The sequence below is a fragment of the Eleutherodactylus coqui genome, chromosome 5 (assembly GCF_035609145.1).
Source record: "Eleutherodactylus coqui strain aEleCoq1 chromosome 5, aEleCoq1.hap1, whole genome shotgun sequence".
Classification (NCBI taxonomy): Eukaryota; Metazoa; Chordata; class Amphibia; order Anura; family Eleutherodactylidae; genus Eleutherodactylus; species Eleutherodactylus coqui.
The window spans coordinates 213,392,845-213,408,399 of record NC_089841.1 but is presented as its reverse complement, the minus strand read 5'-3'; the positions used below and the strand labels follow the sequence as shown (position 1 = coordinate 213,408,399).

Here is a 15,555-nt window from a genome sequence, read left to right as displayed (position 1 = left end):
TCTATCTATCTAATATCTATCTATCTATCTATCTCATATCTATCTATCTATCTATCTCATATCTATCTATCTATCATCTATCTCATATCTATCTATCTATCTCATATCTATCTATCTCTCTATCATCTATCTCATATCTATCTCTTTATCTATCCATCTATCTCATATCTATCTATATTATATTTATCTATCTATCTCATATCTATCTATATATCTAATATCTATCCATCTATCTCATATCTATCTATCTAATATCTATCTATCTATCTATCTATCTATCTATCTATCTATCTATCTATCTATCTATCTATCTATCTATCTCATATCTATCTATCTATCTATCTATCTCATATCTATCTATCTATCTATCTCATATCTATCTCATATCTATCTATCTCTCTATTATCTATCTCATATCTATCTCTTTATCTATCTATCTATCTATCTATCTATCTATCTGTCTCTTTCAGGGCTTTTACCGACTAGCGTTGTTTTTTAAGCTGCGATATCGCTGTTTTTTTCAATGGGACTTTCTAATTAGAGATAAGCGAACCTACTCGGCCACGCCCCTTTTTCCCCCGAGCACCGCGATTTTCGAGTACTTCCGTACTCAGGTGAAAAGATTCGGGGGGCGCCGTGGGTGAGTGGGGGGTTGCAGTGGGGAGTGGGGGGGAGAGGGAGAGAGAGGGATCCCCCCTGTTCCCCACTGCTACCACCCCCTCCGCCACGCCTCCCCCCGCCCCCCGGCGCCCCCCGAATCTTTTCACCCGAGTACTGAAGTACTCGAAAATCGCGGTGCTCAATTGAGTAATTACTCAAAACGAGTATACTCGCTCATCTCTATTTCTAATGTTAAAATCACATCGCACAAAAATCTCAAGTTTGTGCTTCTGCATTTTTTGTGCGATGCGATTTTAACATTAGAAAGTCACATAAAAAAAACGCAGTGATATCGCAGCTTTAAAAAAAATGCTAATGGGTAAAAGCCCTCATATCTATTTATCTATCTTGTTTTTTATAACTATACCATATACATATTAAGCAGTATAAAACATTATAAATAACCTTTTATGACCTTCTTTTTCTCTAAAGCCATTAAATGAGCCTGCGTACCAGAAGGAGCAGGTCGTTCTTTGTTAAGTAATTTTCATTTCCTTCAAGAGCGAATTTTGATCAATAGCCAGAGGTTTAGCCTGGGTAATTATGTCACACTCCTTATTAATAGCAGTTACGGTATGTTCAGTTATATTTTGTAATTCTGTGGTGAGGTAATGTTCTTCTTTTTCTGAAGATCCTTTTATTTCTTCTTGATTTAGGATAATTTCTCCATTAATCATCTGTAGTAATGTGGTTATGGAACGTCCCAACTCTCTATGTTATGTGACCGGGTTATGGCGTAATCCCAAAACTTGGTGTATAACGATTCATGCCCATTGAGTGGTCACTGGTTTGTGCTTGTGATCTGTTCAGTGCATTGATAGCAAACTCTACTGTCAGCAAACAAGACTTGGTGTCACTCGACTTTGCACCTTGGATGATGATAGTAAAGTGGCAGATCTGTGCAGGAGTTTCTGTTAGTGCCTGATACATCTATATGGGGTTTGTAAAGTACTGGCCCATGAGCATGGTCCCGTCCTACTCTGGTCCATATCACAGACAAGAATCAGAAATGCAATGTCCTCTGCCTATGGGTATTAAGCAGCACACAGAAATGCGTCCGTGTGCTGTCTGATGCAAGCTGCGCCCAACAGTCTTGGGCACAACTCGCATGTACCCGTGTACAAGGGTTCAAACCTGCGTAAATCTGCAACAAAAACCACAGTAAAACTGCACCATTTGGCTGGATTCACACAAGCATACGAGTATTTGCGCCACGTTTTTGTACATCGGGCATTGTGTATCTGCGTTCTTACTGTACTTTCTGCACGTGCAAATCCTAAGCATTGCCATGCACAAAAAAAACCACAGCCATACATTGAAAAGGCTAGTTAGCCTAATTAGTTTCTTATTTTCTATTTCTCTTTGCAAATGCGTTGGAAAATAGAATACGCTGCAAATCTTTTTGCATGACGAAATTGCGCACGCAAAATATGAGCTTGTGAGCAAACACATTGAAATCAATGGGTTATATTCACTTTAGGTGTGAACTTAGCCACTACAGATTTCCAGCATATTTGCTGCGGGTTTTATGCTGCAGTAAGCCTGCAGCAGATACATGCGTGAAGCTGTTTGTGGCCTCACTTAGTAATAGGACTACCTGGGTGCCCCCACTTAGTAATAGGAAACCCGCTGTCCACCCAAATTGTAATATTGACTCTCTTTGTGGCCTTACTTACCCCCTCTGTGTGCCCCAGTTAGTAATAACCGACACCCCATGTGAACCCACTTAGTAGTAGAACCCCCTAGGTGACTCCAGTTAGTAATAAGACCCCTCAGTGTCCATACTTAGTAATAGGTCTTTGCTCCTATGCATGTTTAGATCCACTAGGTTCAGCTCCTAAAACTCATTGCGTGAAAGGGGTTAAATTCAGTAAAACACTCACACTGGAAGGGGTTAAATTCAGTAACACACTCACACACTGTTGACTATTCTGAGTCTCCCACTCTCTGATTAGCTGCAGTAACACTGGTCGAAGACCGCAAAGGCTGAACATGTCATCACTAACTGTAAACCTATTTGTTTCAGAGAGCTCCATAAAGAAAGCTGAACAGCGCTCCAAACGTATGAAAAATGTGAATGCGCGATAATAATCCTGATTACCAACCATCAGAAGAAGCAGAAGGCCCTTCCAAAGTGCATTGTCAAAAAAGGATCATTTAATTCCATAAACGCAGGTGCAACATTTCGGCTGAGTAAAGCCTTATGGTTCAGGGAACTGTAATTACACTTTTTTTTATCATTGCCATTACACTGACAACCTGATGGCTGAATTTTTTGCAACCGTGACCTTGTGGTCGTGGCAACCTGCGACTGATACTGTGACCCCATTAGGTTCAGTGCCAGTGCAATGTCACTGCGGAACACAGCAATTTTGGTCAAGCGACAGCTTGTTGCAGCCAAAATCGTTGTGAAACCCTCACCTAAAGCTTATTCATTGCATAATGAAAAAGTTATGCAACTTTTCAGTATACTTTGTGTTTCAATTCCTTACCCTTTTAAAGATCTCTACCAGCTGTCAGTGAATTGAAACATTTTTGAACATTCAGAGAGGCTGCCAAGTATTGCTCCTTGGGGTGCATTAGAGTGATACGCTCTATTGCAGTTTTGCTATAAAATAGAAAAAGAAACTGAAAAACAGCAGAGATGTGCAAAACTGCTGGAAAAAAAGCCATAATATACGGTCACAATAGAAATGCTGTGGAATTTCTGCTGGCTCCTACGGCACCATAGGAATGGGGGAACAGGTGAGTATAAAAAAATGCATCTTCCAGAACTCTGTCACCAGAACGAACTTAGCTTATAGTGCTATTTGGTGGCCATAGTTTCCCTTTAACAAATTTGTATCTGCGTGGGCGCACATGATAAGAAATAGTTGGGAGCTCAGCATAATTTTCCATTCGCTGACAGCAAGTAGACATTTCGACAAAAAGTTTTGTGAAAGTTGCACAACTTTTCAGTTTAACCCAATGATTTAAACTAGACAATCCCATATTTAGGGGCATATCCTAAATATCTGAATGCACATTTTTATAATCACTGCCGTGTGTTGATGACGGACTTACATTTTTGGCTCGCACTGTACATTCATCAAATGTTCCGAACGATCAGATACTTTAATATCATCACGTTTAAACACCGCAAGTGAATTATACTAATAGGCTCTATCTCTGGTGTATGGAGACCGGTCTAAGCTTGTGCAAGCATTGTTATCAGTGAAACTATTGTTAAAGGAAAATTCCATGCGTGTGGAGTAATGGAGCTCGCCCTCGCTGTTTGTGCTCCGGGACACATAGACCCTGAATTTAGGAGCAGATTGCAGCATTGACCAACTTTCTACCTGCTCACTGAGCCCCATAGTAGTTTTAAGAGCACTCAGCATGACATTCTGCAAGAAACTTAACTCGCCGAACAGGGCGGACATTCCCAGGGCTTCATTCCAGCACAATTTGAGGGTCTGAGTACACAAGGTCAGTATTCAGTTAGCATTGACATATGCTGCAGGGTAGACTTTATGCATTAATCACTATAGCTTTTTTTGGAGTAATGGAACATATTTGTCTCCTATCTTCTGCTTGTCTTTCTTACAGATGTCAGAGAGTTAAATTCGTCCTTCCACTACCTGTAAACCGCAGGTAACATATTGCCCGAGTTATGCCAGATGACAAACTTAGCTCTGCTACGCCTGTATTCTAGTAGAGTCAGATACAAGATTTTATATAGCACCTTGGCCTGCTTTCAAGCGAAAGAAAGTGTCCTAACGTGAACTTGGAGGCTGCTTGTAAGCATGTGAATGTTTTGTTAAGTGTTATTTCTAGTTTGCTTATGTTGAAAAAGGTCACTTACATAACCACCCCTGCACTGAGGCTATTAACCTCTTCAGTGCTGCACTCAAAGGCTTTGCACACACAAAAAAACACATATGGCCAGATTTTAGAATACTGGAAAAATATAATATTTGTATATAATATTTCTATCTTTCTAACATGTTAGTAAATCCAGCAGTGTAAACATGCAAAGAGCAGTAGAAACAGATTTAATGTATGGTTGCTTACCTTGGTGTATTTGATTTCCAAGTTGCTGAGAGGAGTAGGCATGGAGGGACGCTTCTTTTCAGATGACATGTTAAGCTTATTTACTGCAACACAGGTGAAATAAAGTACAGTATTAGTCAAGCTGAGGGTTTATCTTGACTGAGGACTTGGCTTTCTTTTTTTTGTCTTTTAGTTCAGTTGGGTTACATGAGGATTTGCATACAAAGCTGGGATTGGACAAACCCATTTATAGTCAAGAAGAGGACTTCTACAAGTAGCACCACCCCCAGTATGCTTTCACTTTGGCTGATATATACAGTGATGTCCCAGCTATACCGTATCTATCTATCTATATCATATATATATATATATCTATTTAATATCTATTTATCTCATATCTATCCAATCCTATTATCTATGTATATATTTAATATCTATGTATATAATTCTAGTATCTATCTATCTAATTTTATTATCTATCTATCTAATTCTATTATCTATCTCATATCTGTCTAATTCTATTATCTATATATATCTCATATCTATCTACCGGTACCTATTTATCTATCTCATATCTATCTATCTCATCTCTATCTATCTATCTCATATCTATCTATCTATCTATCTATCTATCTATCTATCTATCTATCTATCTATCTATCTCCTATCTATCTATCTATCTATCTATCTATCTATCTATCTATCTATCTATCTATCTATCTCATATCTATCTATCTAATATCTATCTATTTCTCTATCTCACATCTATCTATCTATCTCATCTCTATCTATCTATCTATCTATCTCATATCTATCTATCTATCTATCTATCTATCTATCTCCTATCTATCTATCTATCTATCTATCTATCTATCTATCTATCTATCTATCTATCTCATATCTATCTATCTAATATCTATCTATTTCTCTATCTCACATCTATCTATCTATCTCATATCTATCTATCGAATTCTATTATCTATGTATATCTATCTATCTATCTATCTCATATCTATCTATCTATCTATCTATCTATCTATCTCATATCTATTATCTATGTATAGCTATTAGAGATGAGTGAACCTACTCGTTTTGAGTAATTACTTGATCGAGCACCGCGATTTTCGAGTACTTCAGTACTCGGGTGCAAAGATTCGGGGGGCGCCGGGGGGCGCGGGGGAACAGGGGGGAGCCCTCTCTCTCTCCTTCTCCCCCCCACTCCCCGCTGCAACCCCCCACTCACCCACAGGGCCCCCCGAATCTTTTCGCCCGAGTATGGAAGTACTCGAAAATCGCGGTACTCGGGTGAAAAAGGGGCGTGGCCGAGTACGCTCGCTCATCTCTAATAGCTATCTATCCACTGGAGTAACTATAGGGAATGCAGGGGATGCCTTAGGGAGCCCATAAGCTCTCTGTTTTCCATATAGGGAGCCCAGTACTATGAATAAAGCATTATAGTTGGGGGCCCTGCTACAGGTTTTGCATTGGGGCCCTGGAGCTTCAAGTTATGCCTCTGTATCTATCTATCTATCAATCTCATATCTATCTATCTGTCTAATTCAAGTACCTGCGTGCCTAGCTTTTCTGCAAGAAAGTTGGGGCAGGGCCTATCTTCCTGCCTTTTTTTTTCAAATTTGCACACAATAGCGTGGAGTTTGAATAGTTAAAAACAAAGCCCCGGTTAATGTGGTAATATGCTCTGTAACAGAGAGCATATTAGCAAATGTGCCCATTAGTTTAAGTCCACGGGAACTCTACAGAACTCTAGATTCAGTGGAAACCTTTAAACAAGGATGATGTGTTTGTGTCTCTGTCTATCTATCATTGTAAAGGCTCTTTCACCGTATTTTTACAGCATATTCCACTGGCAGATTTTGTGCATAGAATGCGCTGTACCAATCTGCCATAGGCTCCCACGCTGCCGATCACAGATATGGCGCCAAATACGCTCGCAATAAAAGTCGCAACATGTCCTATCTTGGCACGTATTACGCGCACATACACTCCAAGACAGTGCATGGTAATCAGCAGCCCATAGCAAGCAGACAATGTCATTGCGTACTTGCTGCGTACCACGTAACTGTCATATTCGGTCGGCATGCAGTGAATTATGCTCATGTGCAGCCGGCCTTAAGCTTCTCCGTTTGCCATTTCTCTAGGATGTATTTGCACTGCCTGAGGGCTTCATCATACAGATGCATAAAGTGCTAATTTGCGCAAGCAGAAATTACGTGCGCAAAATGCAGTGAATAAAACCCATTGATATCAATGGAGTCTTTCTTATTACTCTTTTTTGCGTACTCACTCATTTCTCTTGCTGGTCTCCTGGACCTGCTCTATTTTCCTGCATATTTGCGCACCAAGGGCCACATAGAAGTCTATGGGAGGTGCACAAATATGTACACAAAACACAAAAACATGCTCAATACACTGTGCAATTCCGTGAAAACAAGAACACATTTAGACCTCATTAGACTAAATAGTCCTTTAAATCAGGGCGAGGGGGTGTCATTCGCACATGTGAACATGCCCTGTGCGAGCAAAAAAAGTAAAGTTCTATGTGCCGACACGCGCGCAAGTCAACCTCATTCACTAAGCAAGTCCATTGCACTGAGGCGAGCGTATTTGCGCACACACTCCTCTGAAGCTGCCTATAAGCCCTTCTACAGATAGGCGTGATTTAGCCCTGTTATGCAGCCATGATAATCACAACCGCATAACGGGATGAAACCATTGATTACAATGGTTTCGTTTTCACTAGCGGCATTCTCTGGCGTTAATACTACGTCCGAGAAAAGATTAGGACTTGCCCTAATAACTACATGCCAGAAAAATAGGGCAACACCTATCCTCCCGCTGTTTTTTTCAATCTCTCTCACGCGCTAGCGTGGAGTTTGAAGAGTCCGAGGGGAAAAAAAAAATTCATGCGCAACTACGCTCCGTAGCAATTGTGTATTTGCGAATACGCTCACGTGTTTTTGCCTTAATGCTGTACTTTTTTTTTTTTAAAAAACATTAATTTTTATTGAGAAATTTTCAATATACAAGGAATATGTAAGCAGAAAAAGTTGTACAAGCATATCCTAGTTGAGTGATCACAAAACTAATTCTGTTCAGGTATTATACAAAGTATATTAGTAAAAATTTCTCGCTTTTTGCTAGTGCTTTTCTTGTAGGTGTATTTCACTGAGCACAGTGGCCTGGCCAGGGCCAAAAAACAGTTCTAGAACGAAAAGAAGGATGAATGGGGGAGTCTTAGGGGTGGGGTGAGGAGGGGGGGGGGGGTCTTCTCTCTCGGGAGAAGGGAGGGGATGCTACAGGGCTATGTTTTTTTGGTGTTGTATTTTTTTATCAGGAAGTTGATGGGTTAACCTCTACTTCAGGGAGGGCGTAATCTATCCATGGAGTCCAAATACTCAGAAATTTGTCATATTTGTCTTCTGTTATGGAGGTTAATTTTTCGTTTATCAGGTACCAGTTCATTCTATGTTTAACCTCTGAAAAGCCTAATGACGCTCTTCGCCAAGAATGAGCTATAGTTTGCTTTGTAGCTAGGAAAAAGAACGAAATCAGTCTTCTAGAAGAGGGAGGCAAATTTAACAGGGCTTCCCATGGATTTTTAAGTAAATTGTGGTAGGTTACTGAGTATATTAGGGAATATGTTCTAATCCAGAGCCTTTTAACCCGAGGGCACGACCACCATATGTGGAACATGTCTCCGGGGGAGGAGCAACCTCGGAAACAATCTTTAGAGTGACCTGGTTCTGCATGTGCTATTCTTGTGGGGACCAAATACCATCGTAGGACTATGTTATAAGATGTTTCCAACATTAGTGTATTTATGGCGCTGCCATTGGTAGATCTCCAGATTTGAGACCACTCGTCTTCATCTAAGGTATTACCTATATCCCATTCCCATCTTGTTACATATGGTAATTGTGCACGGTACGTGGTATGTACTAGTCTTGAGTATATTTGTGAAATAAGGCCTTTTGCTTGTGGGTGTTTAAGGCAAAATGTTTCGAAGGGTGTAATAGACAACGGAGAACTAGTGTTCCTAAGAAGAGTAGATATAAAACTCTTAAGCTGCAGGTAACAGAATATTTCAGAGGATGGTAAGTCTAAGTATTGCTGAAGGGTGGGGAATGCAACCATGCCTTCTAGTGAAAGTAAATGGTATGTTTTGGAAATACATTTATTTGTCCAATTCTGAAACGAGAGAGGGGAATCATATACTGGGGGAAACAAGGGATTATGCAAAAATGGTAAGAGGGGTAAATGAGGGGAAATCAGCTTTCCGGGATATTTTACGGAGTCCCAGATTTTAAGGGAGTGTTTTATAATGGCATTAGAAATATTGGGTCTATGGGCCGGGGGGGGGGGGTCCACAAGATTGAGTCCACTGTGAGAGGGTGTATCTCACTAGCCTCAAGAGTAAGCCACAAAGGAGCATTAGTTGTGGAATGGAGGGAGGCCAGCTAGGCTACCTGGGCTGCCTGGTAATATCTTAATAGGTGTGGAACTCCCAAGCCTCCCTGCAGCCTATGTCTATACAAAGTGGAATGCGACACTCTAGGAGTGGAGTTCTTCTATATAAAGCGGAGGGTCATCTGCTGAAGAGTCTTCAGGATGTACCCAGGTACTCGAACTGGGAGAGCGCTAAAAAAGTAAAGAAGCTTACGGAGGAATGTCATCTTTAGAGAATTCACTCTACCAATCCATGAGATATGGTATCGGTCCCAACTTTCTAGAAGTTATCTGAATTTACGGAGGAGTGGGATATAATTTTGTGTGTACAATGAGGCATAGGAGTTTGTCAGATTTAGCCCAGCGAACCAGACATCCACTTGAAAGGAAAGTTGGATTGAATGAGACAGACCATTTGCGGGGATATTGTGAGGTTGAAGGCCTTCGACTTAGCACCATTAATCGTCAACCCAGAGAGTGACCCAAATCTGGACAGTTCCGCCATAAGGTTAGGGATAGAAGTATGAGAAGAGGAAATTATTGCCAACATACCATCAGCAAATAAGCTGATTTTATGGTGAATTGAAGAAATTTCAATTCCCCTAATGTCAGGGTTGTTTCAAATTTTTATTGCTAGAGGTTCTATGGCTAGTATGAAGAAGAGAGGAGACAGCGGACACCCCTGTCTTGTGCCCCGTTGGATCGGAATGTGGTCTGAGCAGAAGCCTTTATAGCGAACAAATGCTTTAGGGCAGGTGTAAAGAATGCGCAACCATGTTAGAAATACCAGTTTAGTTAAAACCTTCCATGGATGTCTTTTACTTGTACTTGGAGAACACAGCAGCACACAACATACCACTACTTTAGGGAGGTTCTGGAGGAAAAACAGCCTGCAGGCAGCTGCTCATGTTGAAATCTGACAGCACGAAAATTACCAATCAAGCCCATAATTAAACTATACAAATATGTTTATGAAAAACACCAGCCCAAAAATGGCTAAATAGACCATACTCTGTAGAAACATGCATTCTATAGAGTAATGATCATAATTGCACTAAAGAGCTCTATCTCCGAATCTATGACTAACATGCCGGCTAATCACATAGTTACTGAACATTTCCACAAACCTTCCAACACAGAAAATATTCTTTATTTCTTGCATAAACTATGTTTACTGAACAAAAACAATACCGAGGATGAGGTAGAGATATGAGTATACCGCTTGTAAGCAAAACACAATCAGCAACCCACACTTACAATTACAGGATGTCGAGTCCATACTATGGGCAGACGGCATACATATTGCAATAACATGTAAAAACCTCTTCATAACATGTGGGCATCACAAACAACATCCAAACCAACAGTAAAATAAGATCTATAGGCATAAATAAGAGTTTGCTCTTAACACCCCAACATTGTGAGGCAATGTACCATAGGTGCTGCTTTATCGACTAGAACTTTTTTACTTATTAGGCTATACTTTAGGTAAAAATTGCTTTATTTTTGAAAGTTTTTGTAAGATTGTATACGCATTGTATAAGAATTTTTAAGACAAATACATGAAAAGTTAAATAATGGCAAGTTGATACATTTTTAACATTTTCCAATCCAATTTGTATCCTGGTTTTCCTAGGGGGCTTACTCTTTTTCTGCTGTTATACAACGGCGCTATCTGCTGGCTAAAGCCAGTACTGCATGAGGTGATACGTTGGATAGGCTCCGACAGCAGAGAGGCTGGCAATGTACAGTAAGACAACCTCAACGGACATCTTCCAACATAGGAGTTGTACAGCCTTAAATCATAATGTCTTCAGAGGTCAGACAGTGGATTGGAAAGGGTTATTTGCGCAACTTGATGCAAAAGTAAAATATTAATTGTTTCCTCCATTCTTATATGTTTAGGCCCCCTGTCCACGGGTGTGATTTTGCATTCTGCGAATTGCCGCAATTCTCCGCGGTCAGCCTATCTGTCAGATAGGCTGACAGTGGAGATCCGTCTGCCGGCTCCTGCTCCTGGGTGGCGACTACCGATACACAGCGGGATACTGCAACGCCCGTGGACAGGGGGCCTTAGTTTAATACTTGCCACCTAACTGTCACACGTTGGACAGGCTTTCCTGAAGATTTCAGAGAATATCTGTGGCAATATTCGGTCATATAGCCAGAAAAGCAGGCATTGATTTTGGACTGAAAAGACTGGATTAGATTTGGTGTTTTATGGCATCCCAAAAGTGTTCAATGGGGTTGCAGTCAAGGCTTTCTGCAAGCTGATCAAGTTTCCCCACAACACACCTGTCATACAGTTATGTTGGTGTAGAACGCAAGTACAGCGCCCTTCACGGACATCACAACGTGTCAGACCGAGACGTAGTTAATGTCCTCAATGCACCAATATAGACATATATTATATCACCAAAACATGGGGAAAACTAAATAAGGGGAATAACGGTAACAGAAATACAGGAATGGGAACGCTATCCCTTAGTAATTTTGGTGTGGCAGGCCCTGCCTAGAAGCAGGGTGATCGCCCCAATAGGGGAAACCCAACATCAGGAATCTAGAAGCCTAGACAGTCCCTAGATGAAGATTAGAAAAGACGTTTTATGCAGATGTGAAGAACAATGCATATAATTAGTATTTAGTAGAAATGAAATAGCCCCATGCAGAATTAATAGCCATAGTTACTGACAAAAATCCGCTGTTTCACCAAACACCTCAGGCGAGACAATAACTGGCACTCATGTAGACGCAGGCCCAACTTCCATTATTGCTGATTTGCCAGGTAGGGGAAATACCTCCCTGTTGGCCAATCAGCACATACACCACAGCAGATGTTGTAGCAGGGTTTTGAAGAGGGGCAAAATATACACTGAGCCCACTGAGGGATTTCCAATGGCCAACACCTTAGAGACTTTCTGTAGTAACAGGAAGAGGGCACTCATCAGCGGGCAGTTCTGAATGACAGGGCACATGTGCTGAAAGTGTGGTCAAGTAGGCCAGGGCTGATATCTTGACATAACCCTGGCTTCACTTCCTGACTGTGGGCGACACAATGCAACATACTAGACAGTGTTCTCTAGGCTTCTGCCAAACCCAGATCCATACATCAAACTGCCCAATAGTGAAATGTGATTAATATTGCGAGGGAATACATTAATGTAGTATCTGTGCAGGATATACGTCTTGTCTATGTGATGTCACCAGTGTTGCATCTTGCTCCTAGGATGTCCATGTCACTAAAAGCCATGGTAGGAAAAGTTAAGACATGGAAAACAGTGGTGCCCCTGGAACATGCTTTCCCCAGCCTGATCTCTGCAGGCTCACCTGAGGACCTTGTTGTCTCACTTTGTATTTGTGTTCTTTTATGGAAGCAATAATATGAGTGCTCACAAACTTTCTGGCTCCCTATACTTCCTCACAGTCCAGTTATGGTTCCCAGGTTAGTAAGTGGACTTCATTGCATCCTACCACCCTTGTTGGTGCTGGATCTTGCTACTGGTAGTCATGGTGCTGTTGCCACTTCTGTTGGGAACCAGTATATTCTATACAAATGATATATCAAAGATGCAGTAAGATTCCTTTTGTTATCTCCCCTGGGTGCCAATACCTATTTCTCGTCCTAGTATAAAGAACAGTATACCTTCAGCATTTCCTTGGCCTTTCAACTTGTTAGGTTGTGCTGCTGGTATCTGTTGTACCACATAGGTTTCTAGCAGCACAGCCCCACAGGTGGTGAATGATTGAGCTAGCTGGGTGTGGTGATCTCCTGCTAGCCAATCCCCCGGGTCTTTGCTCACATATAAACCCAGCTCCTGTCGGTGTTTGTTTGGTGTTCAGGGTGAGCAGTCATGTTACTTCTCTGTTGCAGTTTGCTGTGTGGCTTGTGCCTGTTCTGTGCAGCTTGCCATGTGACTGGTGTCCAGTGTTTGGCTGGTGGCCAGACATTAGGTGTGGATAGCCCTGTAGGGTGAATATGGTGTGAACAATGTCATGTTCCGTATGTCTGAGCAGGTGGCTAGACATGAGGAGTGAACAGTCCTGTTCTATTTGGTTGGGTGTCAGGCATGCTAACCCTAGTGTGTTGCTGTGTAAATGCTGTCCTGTGCTGCCTGTCTAGTGTCTTGCTAGAGTAGGGACTGCAAGATAAGTGGGGCCTTGCAGCTTAAATGTACGAACTAACACCTTGCTTTTATATTCAGCCTACCATCTGCTGTGGAGTGCGAGGTTGTGTGGTGAGTTGTGCATTTTATCAGTTCCACTTGGTTGTGAGTATCCCCCTGTCAGGGAGAGCAGGGCTGAGGTTCCAGCGTGGGTCCGCCTTTATAGAGGCGATCGCCCTGCATAGTAGGTAGGGCCATGTCATCCTCCCTGTGGCATAGGGTCAGTTCCCTCCTAGACTTGTGTCTCTGGGTCACATTTGTGTGGGCCACGTCCTTAGTTGCCCATACAAACGTAACACAACTGCTCATTTGGCTAGTGTGGTGTACTTGATTCCAACTGCTAGATTCTGAGACCAAGTTGGTTGAGTAGGCTCAGGAGAAGCGAAAAATTCTTAAACACAACTTCCCTAGCGTATGCCACCAACTGAGACCTGGAGCAGTAGTAACAAACAGGACCCAATGATGGTAAATGTCAATAGGAGTGCACCTCAAGGATGAGCATATGATCTCATGAGACTGCTTCGCATGATTCAGGAGATCACTGCTGGCATATTATACAGCATAACGGATTAAGCCATCCTGTCTGGTCTACCCATGTTCTTTGAAGATACCTCCAAAGAGCTACTGAGCGCCAACACCCCCCACCCCCACACACTATTAGTTCTTATTATGTATGCATTGCAAGGAACAGACATGCAACTGCACAGCACCTTACTTTGAATCACAGTTGACCTTTGTTGCGTGAAGCTGAAGCCTACTGGGAGTAATGATCAGACAGAGTTAATAATTCTGTATTTTTATGTAAGTACAGGTGAAGTGTGAGACAGCCAAGTTATGAAATGAGAAATTGGGAAATAGCCTGGAGAGTGGGGGTTGCATCAGTGGGTGTAAGTTACAGCATTGTGGAGGACTGCCATATCTATTCTTGTCCTCGTAAAATATTAAAATTCACTAATTCCTATTCTTGTGCAAACAACAAAAAGGTATAATTCACCTTCCTTATTAGAATCACGTAATTCTTTTTTCGATGGGTGTAAGAATAACAGTATAATGCGAATCTAGGGGAATAATTAATGGTGGATTAAATGCAATACGCAGTTAATAGAACCTATTGATTTCAATGCGTTTGGTCACATTTGTGTTTTTTAAAAACGTGAATTTTGCTGCAGATCCACATCAAAAAGCATGTCAAAATCCACACCGATGGCGTTTGGCGCTTTTTTGATGACGATTCCAGTGCAGAAAATCCCTACGATTTTCCGCTACATGTGAGCGTACTCTTAGGCCTTTTTCATACAGGCATATTTGTAAATGTACATGATACGGATCTGTCATATGGGCATATTATGAATCAGATGCATCACAATTCCATCAGTGTTTCATCTGTATTTGCATCTGTATTTGTAATCATTGGTATTATTTTCTATTGAGCAAAAATAGATAATTTTTTTTCAAATAGAAAATAATAGAAATTAATTTGAATCTAGAAGCAAATATGGAGCTAATAGGGATGGAATACAGATGCAATGCGGATGCCTGAGTATTTTAATCACTCTACATAGACTTTAATGGGTATATTTTTCAGCAAAAACAGACAAAAGTAGCACATGCTATGTATATTAAACACGGGCATGAACGTGAATAGCCCTTATTGAATGCACATATGGAATATGCTTGCCTGCCAGGAGTCTTGACATTGTTGATAAATGCGCCCCAACCAGTTCACATATTGTTCTTGTCTCTTAGGGCAAAAACACACAGGCGTATGTGCAATTATGGTCGCCACTACGGAGTGTAGTTCCCATTAACCATTTTTTTTTTGTTTTCAGGCTAATCAAACTCCGCGGTATAGTACACGAGTTCGAAAAAAACTGTGGGAAGATAAGTCCTGCCCTATCGTTCCCACACATAGTATTAACCCTTTGCAATCCAATTTGTATCCTGGTTTCCTAGGGGGTTTACTCTTTTTCTGCCATTATATAATGGCGCTATATGCTGGATAAAGCCAGTACCTCATGAGGTGACATGTTTGATAGGCTCCAACACTGTTGTATTTTGAATAGTAAATAAGCCCCAACATGCTGGCATTCCGAAGCATGCCAGTGTTTTCATAGAAGAGAATAATATGTAAAATTAAAGAGGTATTGTAATCTCAGACTTTTGTGGTATGTCCACTGTATATGTCATAAAAGTCTGAGACATGCGCCTATCAGAGGTGTGACCCACACCTATC

The 15,555-nt window shown here is 41.2% G+C and overlaps 1 protein-coding gene across 1 annotated transcript in view; it reads right to left on the bottom strand.

Annotated features, from left to right (window-relative positions):
• Positions 1-4,869, bottom strand: part of ALDH1A1 (aldehyde dehydrogenase 1 family member A1) — a 50,616-nt gene extending 45,747 nt beyond the window's left edge. Inside the window, exon 1 of the mRNA XM_066604170.1 lies at positions 4,714-4,869. Within this exon, the coding sequence (XP_066460267.1) occupies positions 4,714-4,782 (69 nt within the window). The 5' untranslated portion in view covers positions 4,783-4,869. The remainder of the gene's footprint in view (positions 1-4,713) is intronic.
• Positions 4,870-15,555: the final 10,686 nt, after the last annotated feature.